General features: G+C 39.3%; 1 protein-coding gene across 7 annotated transcripts in view; it reads right to left on the reverse strand.

The window, feature by feature from the left end:
* ankib1a (ankyrin repeat and IBR domain containing 1a) overlaps window positions 1–13,084 on the reverse strand; it is a 393,960-nt gene that overhangs the window by 96,556 nt on the left and 284,320 nt on the right. For all 7 annotated transcript variants that reach the window (XM_051936157.1, XM_051936159.1, XM_051936161.1 and 4 more), the window contains 2 exons: window positions 12,774–12,918; window positions 8,991–9,157 (listed from right to left, as the gene is read on the reverse strand). In XM_051936157.1, the coding sequence (XP_051792117.1) occupies window positions 8,991–9,157; window positions 12,774–12,918 (312 nt within the window). The remainder of the gene's footprint in view (window positions 1–8,990; window positions 9,158–12,773; window positions 12,919–13,084) is intronic.

The following is a 13,084-nucleotide window of genomic DNA, read 5'->3' on the forward strand; positions in this document are numbered from 1 at the left end:
GTCTTGTCATGAAATAAAAACACCACAAATGTTAAAATTAAATTAAAAAGAAAAAAACGATTGGCTTTATGTTCATTCACGAATGGACTGATTACGAGCACTCTACATCAGTCCACAATCTTCTACCAAACAACATCTGTAAAACTAGCTCAACATAGAAAATAATTAAATAAATGTGTACGCACCTTTGTCTATATTTTCGCTTTACTGCATTGTGCCTTTGAGTCTCTGCCCTGAATTCTTATGGGCTTGGCTACATCCTACATCTGTCCATTTCATTCTGTTGCAGAAAGCAACCCTACTTATTGAATGGATCAAGTTTAAATCATAAACATTGACAAGAGACTGTCAACTGAGTTCGTTAAAATCTTATTTTCAAGGAGCACAGAATTTTTGACTAAGATATCACTGCTGGCTACGGTATTTATTACAAAACTGTAGTGAATGGTAAATTATATTCCTTTTAGATAGATAGATAGATAGATAGATAGATAGATAGATAGATAGATAGATAGATAGATAGATAGATAGATAGATAGATAGATAGATAGATAGATAGATAGATAGATAGATAGATAGATAGATAGATAGATAGATAGATAGATAGATAGATAGATAGATAGATAGATAGATAGATAGATAGATAGATAGATAGATAGATAGATAGATAGATAGATAGATAGATAGATAGATAGATAGATAGATAGATACTTTATTAATCCCAATGGGAAATTCACATTCTTCAGCAGCAGCATACTGATACAATAAATAATATTAAATTAAAGAATGATAATAATACAGGTGAAAAAAACAGACAATAACTATGTATAATGTTAAATATTAACGTTTACCCCCCCTGGTGGAATTAAAGAGTCGCATAGTTTGGGGGAGGAACGATCTCCTCAATCTGTCTGTGGAGCAGGACAGTGACAGCAGTCTGTCGCTGAAGCTGCTCTTCTGTCTGGAGATGACATTATTTAGTGGATGCAGTGGATTCTCCATAATTGATAGGAGCCTGCTGAGCGCCCTTCGCTCTGCCACAGATGTTAAACTGTCCAGCTCCATGCCAACAATAGAGCCTGCCTTCCTCACCAGTTTGTCCAGGCGTGAGGCGTCTTTCCTCTTAATGCTGCCTCCCCAGCACACCACTGCGTAGAAGAGGGCGCTCGCCACAACTGTTTGATAGAACATCTGCAGCATCTTATTGCAGATGTTGAAGGAAGCCAGCCTTCTAAGGAAGTATAACCGGCTTTGTCCTTTCTTGCACAGCGCATCAGTATTGGCAGTCCAGTCTAATTTATCATCCAGCTGCACTCCCAGATATTTATAGGTCTGCACCATCTGCACACAGTCACCTTTGATGATCACTGGGTCTATGAGGGGTCTGGGCCTCCTAAAATCCACCACCAGCTCCTTGGTTTTGCTGGTGTTCAGGTGTAGGTGGTTTGAGTCGGACCATTTAACAAAGTCATTGATTAGGTCCCTATACTCCTCCTCCAGCCCATTCCTGATACAGCCCACGATAGCAGTGTCATCAGCGAACTTTTGCACATGGCAGGACTCCGAGTTGTATTGGAAGTCCGATGTATATAGGCTGAACAGGACCGGAGAAAGTACAGTCCCTTGTGGCGCTCCTGTGTTGCTGACCACAATGTCAGACGTGCAGTTCCCAAGACGCACATACTGAGGTCTGTCTTTAAGATAGTCCACGATCCATGCCACTAGGTATGAATCTAATCCCATCTCTGTCAGCTTGTCCCTAAGGAGCAGAGGTTGGATTGTGTTGAAGGCGCTAGAGTAGTCTAGAAACATAATTCTTACAGCACCACTGCCTCTGTCCAAGTGAGAGAGGGATCGATGTAGCATATAGATGATGGCATCTTCCGCTCCCACCTTCTCCTGATATGCAAACTGCAGAGGGTCAAGGGCGTGTTGAACCTGTGGCCTAAGGTGGTGAAGCAGCAGCCTCTCCATGGTCTTCATCACATGTGATGTCAGAGCAACAGGCCGAAAGTCATTCAGCTCACTAGGACGTGATACCTTTGGGACTGGGGTGATACAAGATGTTTTCCAAAGCCTCGGGACTCTCCCCTGTTCCAGGCTCAGGTTGAAGATGCGCTGTAGAGGACCCCCCAGCTCCGATGCACAGACCTTCAGCAGTCGTGGCGATACTCCATCTGGACCCGCTGCTTTGCTGGCACGAAGTCTCCTCAGCTCTCTGCTCACTTGCGCTGTTGTTATTATGGGTGGGGATGTTTTTCCTATGCTGGTATCAGCAGAAGGATGTGTGGAGGGTGCAGTACTCCGAGGTGAGAGTGAGAGTGGGTTAGGGTGGTCAAACCTGTTAAAAAAGTTGTTCATTTGGTTTGCTCTCTTCACGTCTCTCTCAATGGTGGTACCCCGCTTCGAGCTGCAGCCAGTGATGATCTTCATCCCATCCCACACTTCCTTCATGCTGTTATTCTGCAACTTCTGCTCCAGCTTTCTCCTGTACTGCTCCTTCGCCGCCCTGAGTTGGACTCGGAGTTCCTTCTGCACGCGCTTGAGCTCATGCTGATCACCGTCTTTAAAAGCCCTTTTCTTCTGATTCAAAGGGCCCTTGATGTCACTTGTAATCCATGGCTTGTTGTTAGCATAGCAGCGTACTGTTCTTACTGGAACTACAATGTCCATACAGAAGTTGATGTAGTCAGTAGTGCAGTCAACAACTTCCTCAATGTTCTCATTATGAGATCCCTGCAGGATATCCCAGTCTGTAGTTCCAAAAAGTTCTCTCAGAGTATTCTCACCCTCCGGGGTCCACTTCCTGAATGATCGTGTGGTTACAGGTAGGACTCTAACTTTTGGTTTATAGTGAGGCTGAAGCTGAACCAGGTTATGATCTCCTTTCCCAAGCGCAGGCAGCGGGGTGGCGCTGTATGCGTCTTTAACGTTTGCATACAGTAAATCAATAGTCTTATTTCCCCGGGTGTTACAGTCCACATACTGGGAGAATGCAGGCAATGTTTTGTCCAGCGTCACATGGTTAAAGTCTCCAGCGATTAGCACAAGCGCCTCAGGGTGCTGCGTTTGTAACTTAGCAACAGCGGAATGGATGATGTCACTCGCTGACTCCACGTCTGCCCGAGGAGGAATGTATACAATAACAACAATGACGTGTCCAAACTCTCTGGGCAAATAGTAGGGACGTAAACTTACGGCCAACAGTTCGATATCCCTGCAGCAAGTGGAGATTTTGACGTTAACATGTCCAGAGTGACACCACCGTGTATTAACATAGAGAGCGAGTCCTCCTCCTTTGTGCTTACCACAGGTACTTGCATCTCTGTCCGCTCTAACTGTGCTAAACCCGGGTAGCTCCACGTTGGCATCTGGGATGGTGTTATTTAGCCACGTTTCGCAGAAACACAACAAACTGCATTCTCTGTAGGTCCTTACATTTTTCACCAGCGCAGCCAGTTCGTCGATCTTATTTGAGATTGAGTTTACATTCCCCAGAATCACAGAAGGCACCGAAGGCTTGAAACGCCACTTTCTCGCAAGCCGCTTCTTTTTTAGCTTAGTGCCGGCTCTGCTGCCACGATACCGCCTTCTTACCTCGTCGGGTAAATATGGAACCACACCGGCACTGGCATTTGTTCTCAGCGCCCGAAGTTGAGTACTTGAATAGGCGAGTCTCGGCGTGTTAAAATCCATGCCCACGTTGTAAAAGTAAGTGTGTCCAGGGAAGGAATCCACATAAAATAAAGTGGTAGGAGTGATCAATAAATAAAAATAGAAAAATAAAAGTAGAAAAGTACACATACATATACAGTCATACACGGAGCTGCTGAAAAGGCTGCCACTCACGGCGGCGCCGGATGCATCACAATGCATTTTGAATATGTATATAGCATTTGAACTGTACAACGCACAATTTAGATACATAACAGCAAGCGCCATGGAAAGCAACTTTTCTATGCCCATTTCTTTTGGAATATGTTTTTCTTCTGTGGAGGAGATCAATCAGGAAATGAAGCACAAAGAAATCAGAGCACAATTCTTCATTTTCCAAAAAACTGGGTTTTCGGCCATCCACACTTAAAAGCCAAACTGGCATTTTCAGAAGTATGTGGATCTGGAGAGAACACCATGATAGTGTGAACAAAAGGCGAAAACAGAGATTATTATCTACGTTTAAAAAAAAAAATTAAAAAAGAATAGTACAGATAGATAGATAGATAGATAGATAGATAGATAGATAGATAGATAGATAGATAGATAGATAGATAGATAGATAGATAGATAGATAGATAGATAGATAGATATTTTATTAATCCCCAAGGGAAAATTCACATACTCCAGCAGCAACAGCCGATCGATTTACAACCACATTCAGTTCCAATGGACCAGTCGTAAGTCGATCGGGACTTAAGACGGACTGGTGTATGTATTCAAGCCTGACCGTATGTATAGTACTGTACACTAAGTCCCTTAAATCATATTATTGGTTTTATATACTTATCATCATCATTCTTAGCACATTGTGTAGATTTTCCATCTTTTTTCTTTTGTAAATTATTATTTTTTTTATTTTATTGTTCTGATTCATTATTACTGTTGCTTACATGGGTGCCAAACCTTTAACTGCCTCACGAATTCTTTCTTTGTTTGTGTTATGTTACGTCATCAGTGTGAGCCTTCATTGTGTTAACTGTGAGAGGAGGAATTGTATCAGCAGAGATTTGAGCACTCATGCTTTCTGTTTTAACATTTCAGACAGTTAATAATAAACATTAACAGATAAAGGACTTCAGTGTGGTTTCATTACCCCTTTGTGGCGGTTCACACAAAGCAGTACATCGTGAGTCACAACAGAGAAGCTTTGGAGGTTAACCAGATTCAAAACGAGAGTGCACTAGTACAGTGCGTGTGGTAAACATCCGTTACAATGGGATGACTTAAAGTCACATGCAATTGCATTTGCTTTCTTTCCTCCCTCATACTCTTTGATCACCTTCATTTTGGTGTTGAGATCAATTGCTTTGTTCATGTAATTATAAGACAAATGTAACTGAATGTAATCAAAACCACTGCAGGTAATAAACTGAGATCGAGATGAATGAGTCACGGCATACGGAGCTGGCGTGGCAAACACTGCCGTCTGCCCGTTAGACTTGGTAGTGATCATTAGTCGAATGGTCATAAGACGCATAGGCCGTAAGTCAACGACTACCTGTAGTGTGTATGGGGTGTTAGTCCTTCACAGTTCATTAACAGCATGCACTGACACAAATGTTTTATTAACAGACCATTCAAGACAACAACACAGTATCAAACTGAGAAACACACAAGTAGAATGTTGTTAGAAATATGATGATTCTGCTGGGTTTACAGGGAATAATTTAAGGAGGACAAAGGAAGGGGCTGTGGCCCAGCTGAACAGTGACTGTCTGTTGTCTGCAACTTTGGAAACAGATTTGCAACCCCAGCCTGAACTTTTGCCTACTGTTGCAACCTTTGTAAGAGTTGGACCAGCCAATCACTCTTTTGTCACAAACCTGGAATGAAGCCAATCTCCACTCTATTACATACTACAAAGTGTTAAAGTTGCTGCCGGCAGTGTAATAATCGCCCACTTTATACCATTTAATGGTATAATAAGCAGAGACTTCCTCTTTGAGTTCCAACACTTCATCATCTCTTCTATTCTGTTCTTCTTACAATGTAAAGAAAAGTGTTGTACAAGAAGGCATCGGAGGAGATTACTGACAAACACAATAGAAAAAGACCCAAGGTCAAGAAAACATAGCAGTGGGAACTGAAAAATCTACTGAACCCAAGGTGTTAGTACAGCAGAGCATGACCATGTTTAAGAAAATAATGAAGAGAGTTTTCAGCCTCAGTTTCAATGTTACAATTGATAAAACTTTAAGAAGAGTAATATGGAGAGGAAACTGCAAAGCAAATTAAAGAAGCATTCATTATAGATTACCTAGAAAGGATGCTATATGGCGAGAAGATTTTAGTAGTTTCATAAATATATTTAGGGACAACAGGGTAGACAAACACTGGTCATTTTTTTCATATATACAGTATAGTTACTTGACTATTTTGCTCAATAAAGGCGTTATTCAACTCTTATTATTGTGGAGATTGCACTATAAGTTAACTACCTAGAGTAACTCCTAGTGCAGGTGTGCCCACAGTTTTTCGGCTTGCGAGCTACTTTGAAAATGACCAGGTTGAAATGATCTACCTACATTAAAAATTATATATATATATATATATATATATATATATATATATATATATATATATATACAGTATATATATATATATATATATATATATATATATATATATATATATATATATATATGTATATATATACTGAGTATACTTTATACATAAAATATATGTTGTCGTACCTTGCATAACTGAATAACCTTTATGGCACAATCACAATTCAATACATTTATGGTCACTACAGTATTTGGATTTAATAATCTTCATGTGGGAAACGGCTGACTCGCATAAATAAGTAGAGCGAATAATGCAGTCAAGGAGGTAGCACATTTCCTCATGTTTGGGTGCTTTTCCTCTGTGAGTAAGTTCCAAAACTGTCCATGAGCCCCAGACTTCAGCTGAATGTCATCCTGTAGTGTCACAATCTCATCCTCCACTGTAGAGGAGTTTTAGGTGAAACAGTGTTGCAATTTTTGATGCTGGTGAATCACCCTCAACATCTTCTCTAAATGTATAGCACTTAAATGTAGCGATTGGCTCAAGTAAAGCTGAGTCTTGAAACTGTCTGTCAAAGTCTGACAGGCAATTTTCAATCTGCTCTGTGTAGCGTATGCTGTCAAGTTGCACACACGCCTTCCATTGCATCTCCAGCTCTGACACGAGGTTTTGGATGTTCCCCAAATCAAGGCGCTGCAGCTTTGAGGACAGATGTTGCATTTTTCGTTTGAAAGCATTAACTGAGCTAATCATATTGACCATGGAGTTCTCTTTTCCTTGCAGCTGTAAATTAAGCTCATTCAACATGTTGGTCAAATCGAAAAAAAATGCCAAGTCTAGCGGCTGTTGATCGTTATTAAGTTGCTTGTATTCTGCATGTTTAATGACAAGGAGAAACTCCTTTTTCTCCGGCCAGGGGTCTTGAAATCTCAGCAAGAATTTCTCCCTAGCCATCTGTCTCAACGAAGGCCTCTTTTTATCATCCCTCCATCTTGGAAGGACTTCTTATGCTTAATGATCGAGTGACTCACCCGGAACGATGCTTCAGGGTGTCTGCCTTTGCTTTTGAATTCAGCCGAGTGAAAAATGGCAGCTGTCCGATTAACTGTTATTTTAGTTCCCTCTCCTTTCTCTTTCTCTGATTGCTTTTCGGAAGGAAGTCAGTTTCGTAGTTTTTATGAACAGTTCGAAAGTGCCTTTCCCCATTTTCCTTCTTTGAAGTAACAATGATAGATTGACAGATCAGACAAACGCACTTCGATTGTGACATTGTGAGAGAAAAAAATCCTCTTCCAATTCCACATCCAGCCCATACCCTCCCCAAACAATTTTTTTTTTTTAAATCCCTTCTTTAGTCGATATAAATTGGAAGGCTAACTAGATCACAGATGGAGTTTTACAGTAGCTTGCACGTTTGATCGTGCGTGCGGGATGACCAGTGTAGAAGAAGAATGTTCTCCTCAGCACCATGTATTTTTTGTGTTTAGTAAATTAGAATTTTTATAATAACTATTTTTCTAACTTGCCAGTAAGAGACGCTTTGGCTTATGAACTAACAAAAATATGTTATTCCAGGGTTCAGGAGAAATAGTGTCCACATGATTAAAATCTAAGCTGTTTCTTGTTTTCCCTTTCTCAGAGTGAATGTTTCAGGGACAAGGTCACAAGGCTGCAGAAAGTACATGTAGTTTATGCAAAGGCATCTCTCCTGTGCTTAGCTTTGAGAACACAGATAATGCTTAGCTCAACAGACATATTGTTTAACTTTACTGTTTTGATAAGGACGTTCTTTCTGTCTTATTAATCATGAAATGCTGAATTATAAAAACCCCTCCTAATTTTTTCTCGGTGTTCAATTGAGCTTTGCGGCAATAAGTTATGCTCTTTTGAATCTCTACTTACTGTGACTCCAAATGAATAAAAAAGAGAATTGAGAAATATTATCTGCCTGCTTTTCAGTGTGCCTTTTTCGTCCACACCAGTGTATTAGAAGAAAAGAGATCTCAGACTGGCCGCCCTGTATGTCAATCAAGTGGCAAATGCCATAGGGAGGATATATGATAGACTAACGTTTAAAAAAATTTTTTTTGAATGCAACGCGATCTACCTGCACTACCTTTGCGATCTACCAGTTGATCGAGATCGATGTATTGGGCACCCCTGTCCTAGTGAGTTAGTTCCTTTTCATGCTTTTTTACTCTACAGACAAAGCAGGTTAGGTTTAATTGAGATAGCTATTGGTGTACATCTTACAGTGTAACAATTCAAAACAACAGATTATATGTTACAGCTTAGCCTTTATTGCTGGATTGAAGAAAGCTCCAAGCATTCTACAGAAAAAGACTTTAATTTTAGCTGTTAAACCAGACATCTACTGAAATGTAAAAATGTTCCAGTGATAAAATAGCCTGGAAATCTCAGTCCTTTTTCAGTGTGGGCCATGCTCTCATTCTAGTTATGCGACTTCTGGAGATGACGGTTTCCCTTCATTCTCTATATCACTCTTTCTCCAAGGGCACATTGAACCCACAACAATAAAAACAGACATTCCCTCAATTGTAGTAGTACAAATAAATGGTGCTCATAGTCTTACTGCTTGCAACATTTTGCTAGAAAATGCCATATATGAGTCAGAGCTCAAAACAGTCGATTGCTACCATATAGTAGGAAATGATAGAATACATATGATTGGGCACTACTGCAGTGATAATTTTTGTTACATTTCTAACTTCATAACAAGAAATCCCCATCATCAGGAAACTCACCAGCAGAAGAGATGGCCCTTTCCACAATCTACTGCAGGAGCTCTCAGCAAAGGGAAGGTGAGTGGGTCTGATCCAGTCGTCCCTGGACCCTGCCTCGTTAACCGTACAGCTCTCTCACAGCCTGCTGTGGGACACCACCGAATGGCAGGGTTGTTTTCTACAAAAGCCTGAAATATTCAGAATTGAGGAAAAACCTAAGTAGACCACAAGTAAAAAAAAAAAAAAAAAAAAAACTGTGATGTGTCACAACAATGTAACACCTGAAGTGGCATTATAGTAATGCAGGTTCACCTTAGTCACACACAGTTTATATCTTATATGTTAGGTGACAATTATTTCCACTGTGGATTAATTCTATGTTTGCAAACTTAAACATAAAGCTGTTAAGATCTTATGTGACCCAATCACACAATCCACTCTTCCTCCATGTGGTCAACAGCTTAAGTCAAGCAAGACCAGGACAACCAGATTTCACAGCAGTACTCACCCATAAGCTGTGAGATGCATGAACTTAACGTCTTGACCTTAAGCATTTGTCTGCATCAATATGACAAATACAGAATGTCTAAGTGAGAATCTGATAAACTGGCTGTCTGGAAATGATGGCTACTGTTGTCCTTCTGATGTTTGTAACAGAATTTTGTTTGTATGTGCTTCACCAAATCAAATTCTGCACACATGACAAAGTTATGGCAATAAACTTTTGTATTGCTGTTATCCATCTATTTATATTCTGACTTGCTTAATCCAAAAATAGAACTCTAGTAGTTAAGATAGCAGCACTGAGTGTAAGGGCAGTTTATCACTGAAATAATAATAATTAATTAAATTTATATAGTGCTTTTCTCGCTACTCAAAGTTCTTTTCATAGACAGAGGGGAACGACTTCAACCACAACCAATGTGTAGCACTCATCTGGATGATGCGACAGCAGCTGTTTTGCACCAGTACGCTCACCACACATTAGCTATTAGGTGGTGAAGGAGTGAGAGGGATAGCCAGTTAGAGACAGGAGATGATTAGGGGGGCAGAATGCAGGAGGCCATGATGGGCAATTTAGGGTGGACATCAGGATACACTCTGCTTTTTATAAAGGACGCACAGGGATCTTTAATGACTACAGAGAGTCAGGAACTCAGTACCATATTTACAGCACAGTGTCCCAGTCACTGCACTGGAGCACTGAGATCCACACACAGACCTCAGGGTAAGTGCCTCCTGTTGGCCTCACAAACACCTCTTTCATGAGCAACCAAAACTTTTCTCCGATGATCTCCCATCCAAATACTGGCCAGGCCCAAATAGGCTTAGCTTCAAGCTGATAACCTGTTCTGAAATGCAGGTGTTATGGCTGCCGGGAATAATAATATCATCTCTATTACTCAACAAGATTTGCATGCCTAGTTTATGACCCATTAAGTCTTGAAATAATTACTGTATAATTAATAAGTACTGTATATTGTCACACATATGCATCTGTAGATCATCTTATCAGCTCAGATCAGGTATGCGATACCACTCTGGGACGAGCGGGGGTGCTGTCGCTAATAGTCTTGTCTCTACCCTCCGTATCTCTGAAAAGAGGGTGGGGGTCACTGACCCTTATGGGGCATCATCACTCTAAAATACTCCACCCCTTCCAATCCCAAACAATATAAAGGTGCACATTTTCAGAAGGAGGTGTCTCAGTTTATACCTGAGCCCGCTATAGTAGACGCCTTAGGAGAGAGCCATCGGAGTCTTTGAATCTTTTTGATTTATATCCTGTGCTTACACCATTAAGTGCTTGTTTTATTGCTGCCATTTTTTGTCGTTTTTGTTATTAAATTGGGTGGCCAGGTTGGTGCCCCCACATTTTCTTTAGACGTTGTCAGTCACTTTTACCCAACAATATTTATAAAAATAATATTGCTATTTTAAACTGTATCTGTTGTTAATTTGCAATGGCCATGTAAATGTATATGCTGGTTTTCTTTAGTTATCTTTACTTTCAGCAACATTTTACTCTTGTGTCACAGTATTTGACCACCTTCTTGCTTGTATTTGGTGATTTGATGTATAACATCATTGAACTTTATTGATGAAGTGATACATAACGTTACTGATTTAAATTTTAATTGCACTCTACAAGGCAACATATCTAAAAACATTAAATTAAATCACCTTTCCTGAGTTTATAATGATTACTCAAAGTTTTCTTTATTCATGTGTTTCATGAATGCACTGTGACATTAAATCTCTCAATATACTACAAAACCTTATAATCAAAACACTCTTGTAAAACAAATCACACAGACTGACATTCATTTTGAAGTGATGTATTGTGCCCAACTCAAAAAAAATATTTATATGCTGTATACGTATTCCAAGGGTTTATGTGAAAAAAAAACCCCACTGTAAACAGACATACAGTTAACTGAAGTAACACATATGTGACTCTGAGATTGGATAAAGAATGGTTTGGTTAATAGCATTCACTCAGTCAGTATCTAAATCAGAATAACTGTTGTCTGGCTGCTTCTTTTTCGACTTCTGTGTTCAGACAGTAAATTCAAAACAAAAATGAAGATGAAAATGTGTCCTCAAATGGCCTGTGGTCTCACTTTTCCTTCCTGATGATAATAAATCAACAGTTATTAATACTTATCCGTAGGGTCATGTGGGAACAGAGCCTCTCCTGGCAGCAATGGGTTTAAGGCAGGAAAACAGACACTAGTCCATCTAAGGCTTGCTAACACAAACAAACATGGAGTAAACTTGGAAACACTAGTTACCCTAACATTGGGGGATGAGGCTGTTAAACTCAGTTACCAGGAATAAGAAACATGCAGACACAAGGAGAATGTGCAACAGTGCATGGGATTCAAACCTAGAACTTGATCTATGAAGTTCTAAATACTGCATTATCACACTGTCCTAAAATATATTGGTATATTTTATTCAACAGTGAAGAAAATATTTGTAATATTTCCATCTATACTTCTACTAGAGCTTACAGTCTACCCCGATAAAATTCAAGTTATCTCTGATCTTTAAACCCCTGTGGCCATCCTTACTTTTACAGAAATTTGTGAACATGTACCACCACTTCATTTCAACGTTTCAAAGCTTTGGCTTAACCAATGACGAATATCAGCAAGCACTTGACTGTCAATAATATTTTATTGCTCAATTACAACATTAGGTGTTAAGTTAATGAACCTTGTTGCACCATTCTCGTACTTCACATTTGTGAAATGTTTAAACTATTCATGTGCAGACATGTCATAAAAAGTGTGTCAATAAAGGTGTAAAGCATTAATACTATTAAAAAAATGTGACAAAATGCACTTGCAGACCCTGACCCTGTGTTCGGATTCAACAGGTTGGAAAAATGGATGGATGCACTTGCTGAACACAAAACATTATTTTAGGCTTTTGTGAAGATCTCCTACTTGAAAGTGAAAAGGCTACTCATTATCCCATGTTACTTTGTTATATGATCAATTGGAAGATTTGAAGAAGGTCAGTTAAAACAGTCTATATATTTGGGACTGAGATGAAGTGAGTTATAGAAAAGCTTGAACTTTTATAACAAGAAAGAAAGAAAGAAAGAAAGAAAGAAAGAAAGAAAGAAAGAAAGAAAGAAAGAAAGAAAGAAAGAAAGAAAGAAAGAAAGAAAGAAAGAAAGAAAAACTAGTAGCTTCATAATGTGTTAACATTTTTTGTAATAATATTTTTATATAAATTTTCCTTCTGAGATTAATTCTGATCAAGAAATTAACATAATTATGTCGCTCATACCTTAATATCAAACTGAAGGTATCGCTTATCCATCTCTCTGGAAACCACACTCTCTATGACTTCCACAGGAACCAGCTGGAAACAGTCATAGGCTGGGCAGAAGATATTATGTGCTTCTCCTTCCTGAATCTTCATGTTTAAAAACCTAACATTCAATAAAAGGTAAAATATTGATCAGTAACCATAGTTTTCCAATTTCAGAATTACATTAATTTATTTGAGCTTGAGTCTTAAATGATTCATTACATTACTGTATAAGGAAATACACTGCAATCAAAATATGCTGCATATCAAAGTCATCATAAGCTTGT

The sequence above is a fragment of the Erpetoichthys calabaricus genome, chromosome 13, assembly GCF_900747795.2.
Source record: "Erpetoichthys calabaricus chromosome 13, fErpCal1.3, whole genome shotgun sequence".
Classification (NCBI taxonomy): domain Eukaryota; kingdom Metazoa; phylum Chordata; class Cladistia; order Polypteriformes; family Polypteridae; genus Erpetoichthys; species Erpetoichthys calabaricus.